The 22,316-nt window shown below is 40.2% G+C and overlaps 1 protein-coding gene across 2 annotated transcripts in view; it reads left to right on the top strand.

Annotated features, from left to right (window-relative positions):
* Positions 1 to 5,502: 5,502 nt before the first annotated feature.
* The window catches only part of NCS1 (neuronal calcium sensor 1), an 86,798-nt gene continuing 69,984 nt past the window's right edge, over positions 5,503 to 22,316 (top strand). Inside the window, exon 1 of one of the 2 annotated variants that reach the window (XM_074293872.1) lies at positions 5,503 to 6,088. In XM_074293872.1, coding sequence (XP_074149973.1) covers positions 6,025 to 6,088 — 64 coding nt within the window. In that variant the 5' untranslated portion in view covers positions 5,503 to 6,024. The remainder of the gene's footprint in view (positions 6,089 to 22,316) is intronic. The other variant, XM_074293874.1, reaches the window with a different exon arrangement.

Below are 22,316 nucleotides of genomic sequence, written 5' to 3' on the forward strand. Positions count from 1 at the left end.
TTTAAAAAATATTTGTATCCCTAGCTCTTAGCACAGTACCTGGCAACAAGTAGGTATTAATAAATGCTTACTGAATTGAATTGAACTCAAAGACAATGGTCAGACAATGTTTAAGGCCAATGCTGGGTGTGGGATAAGACTTTGAGAGGGCCGAAAAACAATTTCATTTATTTATTTATTTTATTTTATTTTATTTTGTGAGGCTATTGGGGTTAAGTTATTTGCTCAGTAAATGTTAAGTGTTCTAAGGCTGGATTTGAATACAGATCCTCCTGACTTGGGGACTGATACTTAATTCATCTAGCTACCCCAAGAATTTTCTTTACCTGGACTTGTGAAAATCTGCTGGTGGATGGTAGGCTTGGGTGGAGGGAGAAGTAATGTCTCTATTGACTTATATGAACTGATGCTGAGTGAAAAGAGCAGGACCAGGAGATCATTATATACTTCAACAACAATACTACATGATGATCAATTCTGATGCATGTGGCTTTCTTCAACAATGAGATGAATTGAATCAGTTCCATTTGTTCAATTATGAATAGAACCAGCTATACCCAGCGAAAGAACTCTGGGAAATGAGTGTGAACCACTACATAGCATTTCCAATCCCTCTGTTTTTGTCCGCTTGCATTTTTGATTTCCTTCTCAGGTTAATTTTACCTTATTTAAAAGTCCTATTCTTCTTGTGCAGCAAAATAACTGTTTGGACATGTATACATATATTGTATTTAACTTCTACTTTAACATATTTAACATGTATTGGTCAACATGCCATCTGGGGAAGGGGGTAGGGGGAAGGAGGGGAAAAGTTGGAACAAAAAGTTTTGCAAGGGTCAATGCTGAAAAATTACCCATACATATATCTTGTAAATAAAAAGCTATAATAAAAAAATAATACCTCTATCTAAAATGTGTTAATAAACAAGGTATTCTGCAGTCTCAGTTTCCCATGTGTCAAAGGAGGGAGTCATATTAGATTGTCTTTAAGGTTGCTTCCACTGATGTGCTGTGATTCTTTTTTTTTTTTTTTTTTTGGAGGCTGGGGTTAAGTGACTTGTCCAGGGTCACACAGCTAGGAAGTGTTAAGTGTCTGAGATCTGATTTGAACTCAGGTCCTCCTGAATTCAGGGCTGGTTCGATGTGCTGTGATTCTGTGAATTTTTTGTAAATGACTCCTAAGTACTTGAGGAAATTTAGAGAGACTACATGGGGAGACTATGTAAAGGCAACAGAACTGTAGATTGCTGGACCTGGAATCAAGGATACTTTGATCCTTGCCTCAAACACTTAATAGCTGTGTGAGCAAGCCATTTAACCTCTTAGGGCCTATATTTGCTTATACATAAAAGTAAACTAATAATGGCACCTATCTCAGGTTGTCATAAGGCAAATGAGATAATGTAAAAAAATTTTTTAAAAACATCAGTTATTATTAATTATTACCTAGAAGTAATTAGGGTAGCTGCCAAATCCATTAGTATAACCATAAGAATTTTACCAACCTTAATGTCCATCCATACCTGACTTATTCCTGATTGATATATTTCAAGGAGCCTGAGATCTGTTAATCCTAATTTGTTGCATTTGTTAAGAACTCCATTTTCTTCTATTCATTCCTGCAGTCAATCAGCAAACGTGTATTAAGAACCTACTATGTGCCAGGCATAAAAGCAAAAATAAAAAAAAAAATCCATATTCTCAAGGAGCTTATAATATAGGGGCCAAGATGCAAATAACTATGTACAAAAGAGCTATATATAAGATAAATGGAAGAAAGTTAGCAGAGGGAAGACACTAATGTTGAGGGGGATCAGGAAAGGCTTTCTGTAGGAGGTGGGATTTTAAGGCCAAGAAGGACAGGGAACAAAGATGAATGGGTTATTTGAGTTCAAACAACAAAGAGGTCATTATCACTGGATTGTGGAGTATGTTGGGGTAAGGTATAAGAAGACTGGAAAGGTAGACGCGAAGTAGGTTATGAAATTACATATTATATCCATGCATATAAATATGTAAATTATGAAATTCAAACAGGATTTAATATTGGATCCTGGAAATGATAGCCATTGGAATCTGTTGATTGAATTGATGGCAGGGCAGGTGGAGGGGTGGGACAAAGAGTGATAATACAGTGAGTGAAGGATAGACTTGATTGGGGAGACACTAACCCATAAGCAAGCTATTGTGATAGCCTAGATGGTGATGAGAATTTTCCCCAGACAGTACTGGTGTTAGAGGACAGAAAAAGACTAAAACTACAATCAATAGGAATTGGCAATAGATTGGATGGAAGGTGTGGGAGTGAGGGAAGAGTTGAGAGGAGAAACATGTAGGTTATGAGTGTGGGCTATTGTGAAACTAGCATTGTCCTTTTCAGGAAAAGGAAAATTGGGGAAAGGGGAGGGTTTGGGAGGGAAACATGAATTCAGCTTTGGATATGTTGAATTTAAAGTATTTATAAGATGTCCATTTTGAGATGTTTAAAAGTCAGTTGGAGATGTTGGACTAAACATCGAGACAGATTAGTACTGGACAAGTAGATCGGGAAATTATTAGCATAGAGATGATCATTGAGTCCATGGATGCTGATGAGATCACCAAGTGAAGTGATATAGAGGGAGAATTCATGGAGATTATTCATGATGAGTGGACATGATCTGAATGAAGATCTAGCAATGGAGACTGGAAAGAAGTGGTCTGTCAAGGATGAGGAGATCTAGGAGAGAGAACTGTCAAGAAAATCTGGAAGGAAGAGAACATTAAGGAGAAAAGGATAACTGACAGTGTCAAAAGCTGCTGAGAAGTCAAGAGGATGGGAATTGAAAAAATGGTCATTAGACTTGGAGATTAAGAGATCCTTAGTAACTTTGGAGTAAGCAATTTCAGTTGAATGATGGTCAGAAAGCATATTGTAGTATCATGAAGAGAAAGGGAGAAGAGAAGGAAGCATGAAATAAATATCGTTTTCTCAAGGAGTTTAGCCACAAAATGGAGGAGAAATATGGGATGATAGCTATCAGTGATAGAGCAATGTAAGTAAAAAAAATAAAAATAAAAATTCAGGAGCCACTCAGGTCAGCCTGTAGTTCTAATAGAGTGTACCTATTTTCAAATGCCTTTGTTTAAAAGAGATAAATTTCAAGTAGATAGTTTCATGTGAGTAGATTGTGTTTTTCTTCCCTCACCCCAGAAGAAATCAGACCACTTCCTCCCCGAACTGAACTTTGAATTACACTTGGCATCTTTCCAGTCACTGCATTCCCAGAGGGAGTTGATATATCCCTGGGACTGATATTCCTCTCTGTGTTTTCCCACTTTATCACCTTCATAATCATGTTTGTATATATGGATGGCTGCTAGAGATGATTGTATTTTCTTAAATTTGACCCAAGAGAATACCTCTCCAGAGGGGTTTTAAAGCATCTTTTACCTAACATTGTAATGACTTATATTTATATGACTCTTTGAAGTGTTCTATAAATTATTTTGCCTGATTTTCCCTACATACCTGCTAAGTAGGTAGTTTAAATAGTAAGCTGATTCTTAAGGATGAGGAAACCAAAGTCCTAAAGGGAAAGCAACTTAATCATACTCACAGAACTCTTCACCCACAGGGCTGAGATTCAGCCAGTCATAGGATCAGATTTGGAGCTAGAAGACATCTCATAAAATTTCAAGCCCAAGCCCATCATTTTCACAGTTGAAGAAACCAAGGGAATGCAGAGAGATCAATAATTTACTCAAGATTATACAGGGTGTAAGTGGCAGATCTTGGGCAATGACTCCAAATCCAATGCCTTTTCCATTCTATCGATTTGCTTGGGTTTCTGGGCCAAACATACTTTCTGCTGCCAGACTGCCTATGAAGTACATGCCCCCCAATTAGTGGCTTCTTCTTAGTTTATCAGTCATGGATCTATTCTCAAGTCACTTAATCCTGTTTGCCTCAGAATCTGAGGACAGCTTTGATATTGGGGAAGATGAGTCTTGACTCCAGGCTCAGGGCAGGTGCCTGTTTAAAGCATTCTATAAATGCCTCATATATAAAGCCAAAGAGTGAAGCAAGAATACCTCTAAAATTCCTTGTAGCGCTAAATCTATGAGTTATTGATTATGTAGATTCATTGATATTATGGTTTTTAAGTATTCTCCAGTTATTTGCTACCTTCTCAATTAACCATAAACTTCTCCCAATGGTGAATTCTATTTAGGAAGCCTCTCAATAGGGGGGATATGCCCCCTAGAGAAAGAGTGAAGGAAAAGTCAGGCTTCAGTTTAAGGAAGTGTGTGTGTGTGTGTGTGTGTGTGTGTGTGTGTGTGTGTGTGTGTGTGTGTGTGTGTGGTGTGTTTAGAGTAGATACCAAAACTGGCAGAAAGAATGGAGAATGATTGCCTCAGGCTAGAAACTGTAACTCTGGACTGAATTTGGAGGTGGGGTAGCAGTTCCTCAGCCTCTTCTGGGATTCCAGAAGTCTTTTTTTTTTTTTCCCCAACAGCATCCAACTAATTCAGGAAAGAACATTTATCTAGAGATGGGGCAAAGTAACATAGAATTATCTTTGAAATTGACCTTCCTCAATACTTCCTCAGGAGTATGGAGAGGTGGGAAGAAAATTATGAAGAGAAGAGCAGAGAAGGAAGGAACGACAATTTTACCTTCTTACAAACTTTAAGGTGATGAAACAGATGCAAGTATTATTCCCACTGTATAGAGGAGGAAATTGAAGATGTGATTTGCCTATCAGTTATGAAGATTTTTAATCTAAATTGCCCGGAAAAAGTCGGATGCTGTACTTTTGATTAGAGCAAGAAGAGGAAGGAAAGAAGGGGAAAGGGAAGACATGGAGAGATCATAGGATTATAGGTTTCAAGCTGGGAGAGACCTAACCTTAGAGACCATAGAGTTCAAGAGATCTCCCCACCCCAAATTTACAGACGAGGAAACAGAGAGGTAAAGTAGCCAGGGTCTTGACCAGGGTCACACAGTTAGTGTGTCTAAGATGGGATTTGAACCCAGTCTTCCAGATTCCAAATCCTGACTAGTCATTACGCCACAGGGGAAGAAAAGTAAAAGTAAAAAGAGGAGACTGGAAAGGGGAAGGAGCAGGGAAAGACAGAGGAGACGGTGGAAAGGGGGAAAGGAGAAGGAATCTAGTGGATGGGTAGGAATAAGGGGAGGGAATAAAAGGGGCGAGTGGGTGAGGAGGAGGAGGAGGGGAGAAGTGGGGCAAGTTAGTAGATAGGGAGAAGGGGAGAGGACCCCGCCCTGCCAGCGCGGAGCAGCCGCGCTGACTGACGGCTTAGGGTTAACACCTCCTTCTAGGCGGCAGCAGAGTCTGGGCTAGCTGGTAAAGGCGGGGAGGGAGGAAGAAAGAGAGTGAGAGGGGTAGAGAGGGCCCTCGGTAAGGAGCATGTGCTAGGGAGTCCAGTAACCAAGGACAACCACAGCAACAGAGCTCCCTTGGAGGAGGAGGAAAAGAAGGAGGAGGAGAAGGAGGAGAAAAGGGAGGAGGAGAAGAAGGCAGAGAGCGGCTCCGCAGCCCCGCAGCCCCGCAGCCCCGCGCCCCCGCGCCTCCGGGCCTCCTCCCGGAGCCAGCGCACAGAGCAAAGCCCCGCGGGCGGGCGGCAGGATTTGGGAACCGTAGGAGGAGAGGGACTGAGGCTACCGCCTCCGGGCCTGCAGAGCCAGCTCCCAGCGGGCTGGGGATGTAAAATCCTTTCCGGATCTCTATCCCCGGCCTCGCTCGGAGTCCTCCAGGAGCCCAAGGCGCGCAGTGCTTAGCAAGCTAGAACCTTGATCCAGGACCGAGAGAGCGGGAGACAAAGACCCCTAGAGCCCCCCCGCCCCTGCCCCTGCCCCTGTCCCTGCCTCTGCCTGCGGGTCCCCCTGCTCCGATTCGGTGCAGGGCCGCCTGGGACGAACCCCCGCGGCGGGACTGGGGAGAGCCGGCTGGGCCCGGAGCCGCTCCGGGGTTTATGCCCTAGTCGGTTCGGGCCCGGCGGGGGACGTGGCCGCAGAGGATGGGGAAATCCAACAGCAAGTTAAAGCCTGAAGTAGTAGAAGAACTGACCAGGAAGACCTACTGTGAGTACGGAGGGTCTTCCCTCCTTTTTCTCCACCCCTCGTTTCCCCCGTTCTCTTTACTCCCCGACCTCCCCCTCTTCCACTCCCATAATCTTTTCTTCCCTATCCTCCTCCCTTCCTTTTTCTCCTCCTCCTTCCTTTCCTTCTCTCTCCTCCTCTCCCTTTTACCCCATTTCCCCCCTCCCCCATCTAGTCCTCCTCCCTTCTCATCTCCTCCCATCCTTATCTGTTCCCCTCCCCACGCAGCTCCTCTGATCCTTCCTCAGTTTCTTACTTGGTCTCTCGCTCACTTTAATTCATTTTAAAATACCTACTCTTTTCAAGCTGCTATGATTTGGGAAATGGGCTGTAGGGACATCTTTCTCTCATGCTTCCAGTGTTCACACCTGGCCCCATTGTTCTGAAGTCCGATTCTGCCCCGCAGCTCTGACCAGGGTTGGGCCATGTGCTGTTGCTGTCAAATGTATTTCTGTGCTTCCTTAGTTTTCCCCAACACGCTTCTCTCAAGCACCCCCCACACCTCAGGCCTGGGCATAGTGTGTGCTAGAAGGCCCTCTTTGCTATTATAAAGTAGCTTCCTAATAACAAGATTACTGGTGCTGCTGTGACAGCGTGGATTGCGGAGAGAAACGGGGTGGGGTGGGAGGAGGACTTTCTCATGTAGAGGGGCTCCTGGCAGCACCAAGCTGGTGACCCTGGCAAATAGGTATTGGATTTGGGAGTAGTTCCAGAGGGTGGGTGATTCATGCATCACCCTATACTGACTAGGTGAGCTGATTCCCCACCCCCCTTCCTCCCAAGAGTATGTGAAAGGGGGGAGGGGAAGAAAAGGAGGGAGCTCAGCCTGCTTGAGTGGGAAGGTTCCTTGTCGACTGGTGAATTTTCAGGGAGAATTTTTCATTGATTTTGAAAAATAAAAGTGCCAAGAATTGGGAGGGGAGAGGGTAAGAAGTTATTCTCCGTTCTCCAGGGTTCAGATTTAATTAGCTTGTATCACTTCATACCTTGTTCATTCCTTGCATGACTTTCAAACTTTCCAGCTTCCTCTAGTGAGTCCCTCTTTCTATCCCTTAATTTCTATATCCTTTCCCCATCTCCCTTGCTGCCCCTCACAGATAGTATCGGTAGGCTATATGTCTTGGCATTTGAAGGGTTAATAGCAACTTGGCTGTAACCACCTTGGCTATTGCATATTTCCAGCACTTTATGCTTAGGCTTATCAATCCGCTTCTAAAAGCTATGGATTCCCCATAGGTCTCTTGGGCTGTTTCTTTTTAGTGTGAAGGCAAGATAGCTGTCCTTATGCCAGTCCTTAAGCTCTAGGCTCCTCTGCAGGAATGGCAGGAAGGGAACACCTGGGTGTCATTCCCACTCACCACTGCAATGCTGCTTCCATCCAGTCCCCTCCCCCTCCCCCAAACCCAGAAGGCTAGAGATTAACATCCTTCGGGTTCAGGGATGGAGGAGAGTTTAGGCAGGCACCCGTGGTGCATTGCACAACCCTAACTCTCTTCACTGCTCAATCAGACTGCTGGGCAGCATGGCACTGGGAGCTCCTACCCAGCCTCCATCCCGTCTTTTAGCCCAGCCTAGGTGCTCAGAGAACAAAGGGTCAGGTTTTAGCACCAGATTGCCTGTTGAACAGAATTTACGCTAGCCATTTCTATGGTCCTTAGTTCTTAGGGCTTCCACTGGGTGAGATTATGCCAAATTGAAATTTTAGTGTTTAGTTTGTTGATGGAGAGAGGGAACAAAGGGCTAAGAACTGCATCCTTGGCTAATGTGTTACAGAATGGGTGGGAGATTGAACTTCTTTATAATCTGCCCTTTTGGTTAAAGGATGAGTGTTATGGATAACATGGGTTTATAGTAGAATATACAACTGTCTCTTTCAGCCTGGTTGTTCCATGTCACCATCTCCTGGAGAGCTTCTAGTTCTGATCAGATATGGGTTTACCACTGGGAAATGACAATTCTGGGTGACTTTTCTAGATCACTTCTCCCCTAGGGGCAAATGGTTCCCATCAGCCAAAGACTGCTGGAATTCAGGTCATCCCTTTTGTAACCTGAGTAACTCTATTAAGTAGGTTTCTTTCAAAGTGCCCAGGGCAGAGAGCCCAAAGATTGGGGAACTCTGAGATAGCCCTATTCTTTAGGAAAAGCCCTCAAAAATAATATCCAGAAGTCAAGAATTGGGATTATGGTTGTTGGGAAAAAATTCCGGGGGCTATCCAATTCAACACTTTCATTTAAGTAACAGTAGCTAGTAGTCATCTAGTGCTTTGATATTTGCCTAGCACTTTTTATTTACACATGTTATTTCTTTGATTCTCTAAGTGATTTTTTTTTTTTTTTTTTTTTTTTTTTTTTTTTTTTTTTACTGGTGGAAAGATTTGGGACTTTGATGAGGTTATGACTTCCCCAAGCTTTCCTTCCTAAGGGATAGAATCTGGATTCAAATCTAGATCCTCTGATTCCAAATCCATTTCCCCCTTCTATATCACTTAACATTTTCCTTTCTTAATTTTTAGTTTATTTATTAGATGGCAGCTATTAGAACAGTTCATTCATTGTAAATTACCTGGGGAGTTGTGACAGGATGGGACTTGGATTGGGCTTCTTTTCCATTTTTCTGCCTTGGGGCAGAACCACCCATCAAAATCTACTCTTAAAGGAGTCAACAAGTATTTATTTGAGGAGAATCCACACTGGGGCCCAGTTCTCTGCTGGAAGAAATACAATCCTATTTTTTAAAAGGCCGTCAGAGATGCGGAACATTTTTTTTTCCCCTGAGGCTGGGGTTAAGTGACTTGCCCAGGGTCACACAGCCAGGAAGTGTTAAGTGTCTGAGACCAGATTTGAACTTGGATCCTCCTGAATTCAGGGCTGGTGCTCTATCCACTGTGCCACCTAGCTGCCCCCAACCTGGAACATTTTTGACCTGGGAGGAAGCAAGATTAAAAAATTCAGAGTTAGAAAGCACCTTACAGAATATGTAATACAATCCTCTCATTTTACAGATTTGCAAACTGATCAGAGTGGTAAAATGATTTGCTCAAGGTCACAAAGCTAAATAGGTGGCAGAGGTGGGATTTAACCCTCAGTCTATCTCTCCCACACCCCAAATGTATCATCAGTATATATTCTCCTCCTGAGGCCAAGGAGAAGCTCTAGCCTTTTACCCCATTAGGGAAATGAGTTATATTTGATTATGCTATCTGGTTATGAGGGCTGCCCTTCAGATCTCAGGGATTCTGGGTCAGGGAGAAGAAATGAGGTCACTTTTGCTGCTTATAACTGGTCAGGGGGTATTTACAAAGGTGGGTTATGTCTTACTGCCATGACTATGTGTCTCTTATCATCTCACCCCACAGTATGGGATGCAGAAGGGAAAATTAAAGATTTGCTCTGGGAACCCTCATAATAGCTGGCTGTCTCTTTCCCTGGCAAGACCTCAACACAGACTTTTAATCTAATTTAATTTTTAATGTTTTCTCAATGGCTTTTTAAAATGTAATTGTCTCTATAGTAGACTATTGGAGTTAGGATCAAGAAGACTTGATTCAAATCACCCCTATGACCCTTAATAGCTGTGTACCTATGAATAAGTCATAATCTTTCTGGATCTCATTTTTTTCATCTGTAAAATGGGACTAAGACCTATAACATGTACCTCATAGCATTGTTATGATGCTCAAATGACAAGCATGTATAAAGTATTTCAAAAATCTTAAAACATTATCAAAAGTCAGCTAATATTATTGTTCTTATTATTAGCACCCTCATAGAATCCACTTTTGTAACAAGAACAAAGAAATAACTAAGAAAAACACAATCCACAAAAAAACACAATGGATGGGGGTGGGGAATCACACTTTCATTTCCATTAAACTTTAATTGAAATTTAGCAGCTCCTTCTATTATCAATGTGGGAGAGAAACCATTTTTTCTGAGAAGGGATCTTTAGTCTTCACTATACTTCCAAAGGGGTTCATGACATACAAAAAATTAAGAATCACCTGATTTAAATAAAAGTTCCAATTGGTGGATCTTTTCCTCCTTTCCCATAGTAGAATTTAATGTACTATAATACTTGCTGAATGAAACCTACATGCCTTATGCTAGCTTTGCAGATACAGTCCTTTTGTTTTTAAATCAACCCACAGTGCAAACTCTGACTTCCCCAGCATAGCTGATGTTTAGGAGAAGAAGGAAACCAAAGAAAATTGGAATTGGTGATGGGACACAGTCATATTTTCCATACCAAGCAGGTTTCTGCCTTGCTTGAAGCCTAGATTCTCTGAGGCTTGGCCTAATTTCTTGCCACTGCTTGGCAAAACTGTTTGACTTGGGGAGGATCATGATTTGGTGGAAAGAGCATTGGATTTGGCACCAGAAAACCTAGGTTCAAGTATCAGCTGTGCACTTGCTAAATATGGACCACTATTCGAGCTAACCTCTTTCTCCCTCTCAGTCTCAGTTTCCTCATCTGAGAATTCAGAGATTAAATTAAGTTCTACTTAAGCTTCCTTCAAGCTCTAAGGTTTATCCCTGTACTATAGTGAAACATTCTATCTTCATAGAAAGGGCTCCTGCTAGTGGCCAGGCCCCCTTCCTGAGTGGGTGAGTGTGGTCTGGATAAGCATCTACAGGGAATCCTTTCTTTGAGCCATGATTAGGAGCCCCTTAGACACTGGGAGCTCCAATGTCAGTCACTCAACTAGCATTTATTAAGTATCTTCCATGTGCCAGGCACAGTGCTAAGTGATGGGGACACAAACCATCCTTGGTCTTAAGGAGCTCTCAGTTTAATGGATGAGACAGTCAACAAATGATATCTGTACAATATAAATTGGGGGTAGTCTCAGAGCATTACAGTGTCTTCTGTTGTCCATGTTTTTGATCGTATTTAGAACCCCTTATTGCTAGGATATCTTTCCCTATCCAAAGCTTGTTCTTTCTTTAAGGGTCAAGTCTTAGGTTGTGAACCCTTCTGACTTCTCCAGCTCCAAGTGATTCTTTTCTCCTTTGGGCTCCCATTACATCGATCATCTATGCTTAGCCACATGATTTAGCAATTTCTTCATAACTTCAGGAAATTGGGAAGGATCATCTATACTAAATTCATTTTGCAGATGGGGAAACTGAGGGCCAGAGAGGTGAGTTGTCTTATATTATGTCTTTGTATTTGGTATTGTGTCCTCCATGCTACTTTCTTGGCCCCTAACTAGATTATCAGTTCCTGGAAGACAAGAGATTAGGGGTCTTCAACAGTAGAAGGCACACAATAGTATACAATCTCTCTTATAGTAAAGGGCACATAGTAGGTATCTACTCTCTCACAGTAAAGGACATACAGTAGGTATCCAATTTCTCTCACAGTAAAGGGCACACAGTAGGTATCCAATTTCTCACAATGAAGGAAACACAGTAGATATCCAATCTCTCACAGTAAAAGGTACATAGTAGGTATCCAATCTCTCTTATGGTGAAAGGCACACAGTAGGCATTCAATCTCTTTCATGGTGCAGGGCACACAAAGTTAGATTGTTCAGCTGCTGATCCATTGAGTTCCTGAATGTTAATGTGGCTTAGCTGGTGGCAACCAGTGGATGAACTGTTCAGAGTAGGACTGCTGAGCCCTTTGTGGTAGACATTATGGCTTTTATGCTGCTCTCTGAGACCCAGAAGGTGGCAAAGTTACTTCTCTGAGCTCATCAGGAATGGGTGAGACAGTTCCCTCATTCCTCCTCCTCTTTGCTTTGACCTATCTTTGTCCTACTTTGGAAGGTGTGACTTAATTACTGTGACAGTATTCTGGTTGAAAAAATGGAGGGGAATGAGGATGCTAACAGGACTAAGCCAGCTCTCCTAGAATGTATGGGCTGGTTTGACTGTCCAGGATTTGTCTGCATGATCTTGTCCTATGAGATGGCTTTTCTTGGTGGTACTTGGCTAGGTCCCTGGTGCTGCAGTAAAAAAAGAGAACAAATAGAGATAGGCCTTTGTTTCTGAGCATCTAATTAAGGCTTCAGGGGGTGGCAGTGGTGCTGAGATCAACATAAGGAAAGAAGCTAATGCAGGTTGAAGGAAGTGACTTAAACTTATAAGTTATATATAAGTACTAGATATATAGGGTTTTTCCAGGGAAAATAGCACTTAAAAAAGGTCTGGGGAAGTTAAAGGATTTGCTCAAAGTCATACAGAGAAGATGTGTCTGTGGCAGGATTTGAACCCAGCTTCAGCACTTTGTTTATCATTCTTAGCCACTTTTCTGAAGCTGAATTCAACCCTCTTTGCTTTATGCCATAGTACCTAAATAGGGGATATTGAGTTGGTTAATCAGTAGTCAGATAAATATTTATTAGATACCTGTTATATATCAGGAGGCTAGCCAGTCAGTTCAACACTGAGGAGGGTCTCCTGAAAGAGAAATGTAAGTTCTATTTTTATGAGGGAGCCTGCAGTGATAGAAAGAACACTGAATCAGAAAAGAGTTCAGAGCCCTAAGTTTTAATGTCAACTTTGTCATTAACTGATTGGATGATGAAAAAAAATAATTTCAGTTCTTAGAGCCTCATTTCTCTCATCTCTAAAATGGAAATAAATTTCTAATCACGGGACTCTTTTGAAGATTGAAAAAGATAGTGTAAGTGAAAATGCTTTGGAAAATGGGAGATAATTTTCAAATTTGAGGAATGTTATTTAATTCAATAGATTCTCCTTCATCTGTATTGATTTTTAATGAATTCTGAGAGAATTCTGATTCTTCCCACTTTCTCCAATATAGTAGTTTCTAGTCTGGATGGAATAACCAATTGCATTAGGAAACTCTCTGGGATTTTCAGTCACAGTAGCAAATACATTCCAGGAGCCCTGGAACCTTGTTACTACTAGACAGGGGATTCTTTAAAATCTCAGTGATTGGACTGTGGGAACTGAATGTGGATTACAACATAACATTCTCACTCTTTTTGTTATTCACTTGTATTTTGTTTTCTTACTCATTTGCTTTCTTTCTTTCTTTCTTTTTTTTTTTTTAATGACATTTGTGACTTTATTAATAGAAGCACAATATCCAGATTAAGGAAAGTCATAATCTCTCTGTGTATTGAATTGATGAGCCAACATTTGAGGTGTAATCATTGAATCATAGCTCCAGATATGAAAGAAACCTCAGAAATCATGTAGCTTAACCCATTCACTTTATAGATAAGGAAAGTAAGGCAGAAAGCAGTCTTGAGTCTTAAATTACTTGTCCCAAAGTCATACAGTTAGTAAGCATCAGAGGTGAAATTCTAATTCAGATAGAGTCAGTATTGTGCCTAATTCTGTGTACTGTATTTTAGGAAGAAAATCGAGAAGCTGGAATTAATACAGAGGAAAAAAAACCAATGATGGTGAGGGGTCCCTGATGCCATGCCATCTAGAGATCCTTTGAAGGAACTGGTTATATTTAGCCTACAGAAATAAAGACTTATTGCTTTCTCTCTTTTTTTTTTTTTGATCTGATTTTTCTTGTGCAGCAAGAGAACTGTATAAATGCATATTATACATATTAGATTTAACATATATTTTAACATATAAAAAATAAAATCCCAGTGATTAATAGTAATAAATTACTAATCTTCATTATTGAATGTCAGTGGTGGAAGGGACCTCAGAACATGGAATGTCAGAGTGGGAAGTGACTTAAGTTGTGGAATGCTAGATACAGATAGTACCTAAGTTCATAAAATATTAGAGGTAAAAGGGATTTCAGGACATACAATGCTAGTATATATATCACTATTACTAAAATGCTTTATATTCCTTTTGTAATTTGTTCCTAACACTATCCTAGTGAAGTCTGGAGTATACATATTATTGCTTTACAGATGAGCAAACTGAGATTCTGCATGTTTGTGTTGTGCCTTCCCCTCCCCCCATTTAATGGAGTCATCATTCAAACCAATGCCTTTGAGAGTCCCAGTCTAATGCTCGTTCTAGTCCTTGCCTCTGTATATAGAATAATATAATAGATGTTTGATAAGTGCCTGTTGACTGACTGATAAATGGCAGAATCAGAAGGCTATCTCAGACATCTAGTACTTCTAGACATTTTGTAGATAGGAAAACTAAGGCTCAGAGAGATCTAGGAACATAGCCACAGTTGTGATGGAGCCTAGTTCTCTTGAGTCCACCCATATCTAACATCTTTGTCCTTGCTACCTTATAGTACAGTAAAACTAGTTAATCCAATGTACATTCAGGCCAATTGAAGGATACTGGCTTCCTCATTAAATAAGACCTAGCTTCCCCTCCTGAGAACTTTTTAAACAGTTCTGATTCTGATTGAAAGGCAAATTCTCTTCCCAAATTCTCCCACCTTTTGATCAGAATCCTCCTCTTCCCTTCATCATTCTTCCTTTGGTCCAGAGATCAGGGGTGCTGGAGCCTATAACCATTTCAGGAAAGAATTAGGGGAGGGATAGAAGATGAAGAAGGAAATCAAGAGGCATTTATATAGGAATGTGGGACATGATAAAAATCAGAAGGGGAAAGGGAGAACAGAGCCTTCATTTTACCACTTGGTGGTTCCTCTGCAGCAAAAAATCATGGGGAAAGAAAAATTTTAAATCCTAGAATATCCCCTTGAAGTCCACAGAGGCAATGTTGAATAAATGCTGTGGAGCCATCAAAGACATCGTGTTTAATTTCTTCATTGCCACATTTGCATATCTGCTAAGTGGTCTTTTTGGACCCAGGCAGGCTAGTGGGACAATTAAAATTGGTGACTGAGAAGTTTCCTTCTTGGAAGTAGTCTCTGGCAGAGGGCAGACTGTAGCTGAGGGAGCTGGAGAGGTGGTCATTGTTGGATTCTTTCATCTTTAGATTTGCCTCACCACTCCCGTTCTATTCTTAATATTGTGATAGAAGAGTGAGCAGCAGCCACATTCTCACTGAAGTGTGAGCAGTGAGGAGCTGGTGTAGGGAGGTCTTTGTTAGCTACCCCTGATGTAGGAAGTGTTGATATTAAATCCTAAATGTTTCTGCATTGTTCTTTTGGGGGATGGAAATTGGTGATACAAAAATTCTAATCCTAGAATCTTAGGCCTACAATTATTCTATCTGGGCCATCTAAAACAACTCCCCTCATTTTTAAGATTACAGAACCAAGGTCTACTAATTTCATGTCTGATGTAGTGAACAGGATTTGAGATTGGTAGGAGGGTGAGGTAGCTGGAATGGTAGTCCTTAAATTCTGATCACATTCTCCTATACATATCGTTGCTTTAAGAAAGGTAAGAAGGGAAGATGGGAAGGAACACTGAAGTGGAGACTGCAGAATTATAATCTCTACAAAGGAGACCATCTCTCTAGTCTCCACTCACCATGATATGCTTATGTATCAAGTTGTATATGTAGTATTTTTGGAAGAGAGGGGCAGCCAGATTTTATTGAGATGGTATGAAGGTACATTTCAATCATTGTCAATCTGGATAAGATAAAGTTTGCACTGAGTCACATAACCTCAGAGTTGGAAAGGATTTTAGGTATTATCTATTATTAGTTGTTATTATTATTAATTCATCCCATAGCTCATCCCTCCATCTTAAGTAATCTTTCAGTTTTGAAGATGGTGAGCTCATTATCTGTTTAGGCAGCCCATTTGTTTTGGACAGTCCTAATAATAATCTGTTTTTCTGCAACTTCTAGCCACAAAGAATAGGAGCTGTATGTAAAATTTACTTAGGTACTCAAGAGCAGTAATTGTATTTCTGTAGCCACTATCTTCTTTTCCTTAAGAGTAGAAGGAGGTTTGAGGCCTAGGAAAATCATCCCACCCAGGTTTTTATAGGCATGTTAGCAGAACTGGGGGTGGGGTGTGGGTCTGGCATTCTGATTACAGAACGTTATTCTCTGAAGCAATAAATGTCCTTGCATCAAATATTTGCCACTCTTCAGTGAGAGCAAAAGAAAACAAATAAAAAGATCATTTTTGTAAACAACTTTGAAATCATGCATGAGTCTGTTTACCAAGGTGGAGAAAAATATAAATGCGTGTCCATATTAAAGCAAGACTGTAGATCTGGCTTTTGTTAGTGTGTAGGAGATCAGCTCATCACCAGGGGAACTCTGGGTGTTGCCTCACTGAATTCCCCAGAATCCTCTTTCTACATTACTCCCAATTCAATTCAAATGATTGTATTTATGAAGTACTCATCATCATGGACCAGACAGACACTATACTAGGTGCTAGAGATAAAAAAGGCAAAACCAAGAAGCTTAACCTCTCCTGATGCTTGTGCTAACACAGATAACAACAGTACCTTCCTCATAAGGAAGATATGAATAGTTAACATGTGAAACTTTTTTTTAGTTGGAAAATATATAATTTATTAATGATTTGAAATTAGTTTCTATAGAATCAATTATAATTTCTTTATATATATTTATATATCTACATATTTTTTATTTATTTACAAGATATATGCATGGGTAATTTTTCAGATTGAATAATCTTCTGTTCCAACTTTTACCCTCCTTCCTCCCCATCCCCTCCCTTAGATGGCAGGTAGACCCATACATTTAAATATGTTAAAATATATGTTAAATACAATATATGACATATGAAACTTTAAAGTGCTGTATACAAATACTGATAGTTATTACTGTTATTGTTATTATCATTTCAATAAATATAAACTAAGTAAATTAATTACAGGGAGTTGGAGTGAGAGAGGAATCCAGAAAAGCCTTATGGAGAAGGTAGCATTTCGGCTAGTCCTTGAAGAGAGGGGTGGTAAGAGGTGGAGGTAAAGAGGAATAGAATTCCACACATGGGGGCAAAACCCTAGCCAAGGTATCAAGACAGACAGAATATTAGCTATGGAGAACAGCAAGAAAGCAAGAAAATGTCTGGATTTGAATGAGATTTTTTCATTTAGAGAATCCTCTGCAAGGCAGATTTCCTTAGCCCTTTTGAGCAGATGTGTCTGCTTGCTTATTGCAGGTGGGAATTGATTGCTTCAGATATATTCATTATATTCATGTATATTAGAATACTGTGCTAGATGCCACAGATATGTTTTACAAATGGTTAAAACCTTAGAGATATTCTAAAATTATCTGCTTATTTTTCCCTATTTTTCTTATTAATAATAACTTTTAATTTTCAAAATACATGCAAAGATAGTTTTCAATATTCACCCTTGCAAAACCCTGTGTTCCAATTTTTTTGCTCTTCCTTCTTCCCACCCCTTTCCCCTAGGCAGCAAGCAATCCATTATATGTTATACATGTACAATTCTTCTATACATATTTCCACATTTACCATTCTGCCAATTTTTAAAGATGGGGACAGAGATCCAGCAAATAAAGTCCAGTGCCAAGGTTGCACAGGTGGTAAGTAAAAGCGCTACAACTCAAATTCTATCAAGGAAACCCCCTTTCCTCCCACAGGTTTGTACCTCTGCTCTTGGGACAAATGAATGGAGCTTTTCTTCACAATTTAAAAAAGACATGAACATGCTCATAGAGCTCAGTTCTTAGCATCTAATTTAAAAGGGACAGAGTGTTACTATGAAAATAGTATTGGGGGTTAGAATGTATGGATTTGAGTTTTAGTTCTACCTTTTACTAGCTGTTGTTTCATCTCTCTAGTTCAATTTCTTTATCTGTAAAATGCTTTGTAATACTTAGACATGGCTAATTTTGCAGGGTGGTTATGAGGAAAGCATTTTTTTCAAGTGCTATAAAAGGTGAGCTTTACTGTCTCTTTTAAATATATCTATCTGGATACACATTGTTCCTATCAATAGAACCTACTCCTGTTGAGAGCAAGAATTGTTTTACTTTTTGTCTTTGCAGTCTGATAGAGGTGATGGACCCCTTCTCAGAATAATATTTTAAATGCATAAAATAATATACATAGGATTATAAAGGAACCAATTATATTGAAATAGTTATATAAAAAAAAGTTAAACCCCATTAAGAACCCTTTAGTAGAACAATATTTCTCCTGGGAATTATTATGACAAGGACAGACATTAAGTTAACTAGCTGGATGCCTGGATTTGATCCCTTGAGCCTCCACTGACTCACCGTGTGACTTTATGGACTTCATTTGCCCTTTTTGTCAGTCAGTCAATAACTATTGAGCTCAATGTTCTCTTGCAGGTGCCTTTGCAGAGAAATGTTCTTTGTGTTGGTGTAAGTGTGAACATGTGGATTTTTGAATAATCAATGATTAAGAGCATGAGTTTGATTATGGAGGTAGTGCATGAATATGTACTGCTGTAAGAATCTTAGGGTTTTGAGCCAGATGGGAATTAAGAGACTGAACCACTTAAGATTCACGTGCTTATATGTACTGGGCACCGTGCTAAGCACTGGGATTACAAAGAAAGGTGAAACATAATTTACAATCTAATAAAGGAAAACCACATATGTAAAAGGTACTCAAAATGAACATGATAAGGTCAGAGGGCTTACAGCCAAGTGGGAAGTCACAAAATCAGGAGAGCCCAGCCAGTTGGAAAATAACAAAATTGCTGCCCTGGGCTTCCTTCTTAAATGGAAGAACTGGGAGGAGTTCTATATTATTTGCCTTCCACCCTTTCCAATCAGAGAAGGTGAGCTGCTCCAGGGGAAAAGAGATTAGAATTTTTCTGATCTTGCAAGATGATGAGATTCCTGAAAACATGAGGGAAAGTCTAGAATAGTATAATAGGTGGGAAATATCTTTGAACTTCAGTTTCCCACTTTCTACTATGAGGAAAAAGGGAAAATTCATAGAATGCGTATCCAGGAAAAGCACTATCCTCTTGGAAGGCAAGACTTTTTTTTCCTTAATAGCAGTCAGTAGTTATTAATAATTATTGAAAATGAACATATTCTAGAGAGTTCAAAGCAAGAAATTTCTTTGATTTGTCCAAATCCTAGTGTTTAGGGATAATTTACCTGAATACTTGGTGCAATTTTTTTGCCTCCCCATCTACTCCCGGGCACTTAGAATCACCTGGAGGAGGATACAGTCTTCTAAGAATGTTAACCTTCAGAAGCAAGGGAGATGAAGATTGAGTGGAGAGGAGAAAAGTTTGCAAAGTCTAGGTTGTGGGTGGAGCATATGTCAGCTACCTCCCATCTAGCCTGGAAGAGAGAGAAATGCTAAAGATCTGTTTCTTCTTACCATCCTCCTGAACTCTGGCCAGCAAGCAGGGTGTGGTTGTGTTAGGGGGAATGTCTTTCACTTCCAGAGGGATGTACATTGGGGGCGGGGGGGAGGTGGGGTGGAGGGAGCCCCTGCTGAATAGATAATGACATCTTTCACCTAAGCTCTGATGCAGTAGCTGGTTCATCTGAATCCCCTTCCTGCCCAGGCTTGCTGGGGCTTTGGGATGGGAACTCGTCCTGGGATCTAGGCCTGCAAGACTGGGCCTGATCTGTCTCTAGAGGGAGGGAGTGTGTGGGTGAGTATATGTATATAAATGGGGGCACAAGAAGTAGATGGCCCACTGGGTGGTAGAGGACATGGGTATCAGTGACTGGGATTCATGAGTGCATGATCCTTGTGTTGGTGTGAATGTGAACATGCAGATTTTTGAGTGATTTTGAGTATGGGGGTAGGTATATGAATGTGATTCTTCTCCTGTGTATCATATACAGGCTTAAGAATCATAGGGTTTTTTGCCAAATGGAAACTAAGAGAATGAATCACTTAAGTTCCTCGTGTTTGTACATACTCATACAATAACACACATTTATACCTGAACATGTTCATTTTACAGATGAAGAAACTGAGATGCAGAGAAGGGAAGAGGTTTGCTGGAGGTCATAAAAGTAGTAAGTGGTATTGTGGCCAGATATCCAAAGCATTAGACTTAAAGTCAGATAGACTTGGCTTTAAGTTCTGCCTCCAAAGACTTGACTGTAGCAAGTCATTTAACTGCTCCCTGCCTCAAATTCATCATCTGTAAAATGGGTGCCATAATAGCACCTACTTTACAGAGTTATTGAAAGGATCATATGAGGTAATGAATATAAAATACTTGGCAAACCTAAAAGTGCTATATAAATCTGAGCTGTTTATTGTTGTGTTCTTATCTTTTGCATAGGGTCATATAAATGGTCCAAGGACAGGTGACTATCTGGCTATTTATTTGATGTACTTAGACTTTCTCAGATCCATAAAATTACTGCTTTTTGCAATCTAAAAAAATGAATGAATGAATAAAGCACTAAATAATTGTTTAGTATATGTAAAGCACTCTGCTAAAGACTTAAAGTAAGACAGTACCTGCTCTCAAAGGGCTAATATTATAATGGGAGAGAGAACATATGGGAAGTTAGATGAAAAGTTCAAGTCCTTAGACAGTGAGACCAAGTGGTAATGACTTTTTTTTTTTTTTTTTTTTTGCCATTTTCCCCCTCTTCCTCCTTTTCCTCCTCCTCTTCTTCCTTTCCTCTTCCTCCTCCCCTCCTTTTTCTTTTTCCCCTTCTCCCTCCTCTCTTCCTTCTCCTCTTATTCTCTTCCTTCTCCTCTTTTTCTCCTCCTCCTCTCCTTTTTCTTCTTCTCTTCTTCCTCTCCTCCTTCTTTCCTCCTTTTTCCCCTCTTCCTTCTTTGTTTTCACATTGGGGTTAAATGATTTGCCCAGGATCACATAACTAGTAAATGTCTAAGACTAGAATTTGAATTCAGATCTTTTTGACTCCAGGACCTGTGCTCTATTCATTGTACTACCTAGCTGCCCTGATAACGTCTCTTCCTGAATGTCATTAAAAACCATATTATGGAATGTGTACTCCTCTGTAGACTCCACCAGAATAATTTTTAGGGCAACCCTCGTAGCAGGCAGGCTGATGGGGGTGACATATGTCTATTATCACATGGTTTTATTTTCTTTAGCTAGATCTCTATGTTCATTCTAAGTATTTTGGAGATGAATATTGAGTATAGTGACAGCTATAAAAATGTTATTAAATTTTTATGGATCAGTATTATGGCCAGCCAGTTGTGAGCAGTAGTTCTATGTGAAAATACTTCTTTTTTAATGTAATTTGTTAATTTGGCAAGGATATTTTGGGCTTTGCATTTGTTGAATGGGAAATTGTTGTCTGTTGGCTTTTGAAGGCTATATAGATAAAGGTAGATCATTCTAACTTCCTGGGCATGCCTTTTGAGATATCTGGTAGATGACAAATTTTTATGGCCTGCAGTACCATGTTGCACTTTTCATCTCTGTGCTGCATCATCTGCATTGATCAATAAGTTTGTCTTCCTTAACATTTCTAAACTTTTTGTAATGTCTGGTGGCACTAAGATCTACCTCTTTGTTTCTGTAGACAGATCAACATGATGAAGCCATTTGTTCAGCATTTCTTGTCTGCATCTTGTTAGCTCAATTAATGAGGATGCTGTCTATAGAGGGCCTTTTAGTCCCATCCTTGGATCTTAGCCATCCAAGAGGTTCTATCTAGAGATAAATCACTTTCAGTTACATTTATTAAATCTAGTGGCATGTACTTGTTGTCAGCCTTTGTTATTGTTTGGTTGATCTTTTATGACTCTGTTTTGGATTTTCTTGGCAAAAATACTGGATTGGTTAGTTATTTCCTGAGACAGAGTTACATGACTTGCTCAGGATCACACAGTAAGTGTCTGAGGCCAAATTTCAGTTCAGAAAGACGAGTTTTCCTGACTCCAAGGTCAGCATTCTGACTGCCGTGCCACTTAAACTGTTCTGTCAGCCTTTACATGTGGTCTATTTATCCCCAAAATGTTTTAAACATTTAAAACCTGTTTATAATGCATTTTTAATAAAACATTTGCAGTGTCAATTTTCTTCTTTTTGGATGAGAACATGTGAATCTTTATATAGCTGCCTTGGGAGAATGAGACCTACCTGTTTTTTGGTAATGTGGTTTTGTTTGAATACTTTCTAGATCCATTGTTAACTATTTTATCGTGCTTGTACATGTGAAAATCAGCCAATTTTTGTGGCTCTGTAAGTGTTCTTCCCATTAAGCTTTCATTTTGGATACCCTATCAGGGGTTCTCAAACTATGTCCTGCAGGGTTATGGCAAATGGGCTGAGGGATGGAGACAGTGTGAGTTTTTGTTTTTACTATAGTCCTGTCCTCCCACAGTCTGAGGGACAGTGAACTGGTCCCCTGTTTAAAAAGTTTGAGGACCACTGCCCTAGGTGGTCCCTTATACACACACAGCTTCAACTTTCTCCTTGGT

Source organism: Sminthopsis crassicaudata, chromosome 2, assembly GCF_048593235.1.
Source record: "Sminthopsis crassicaudata isolate SCR6 chromosome 2, ASM4859323v1, whole genome shotgun sequence".
In the NCBI taxonomy this organism is placed as follows: Eukaryota; Metazoa; Chordata; class Mammalia; order Dasyuromorphia; family Dasyuridae; genus Sminthopsis; species Sminthopsis crassicaudata.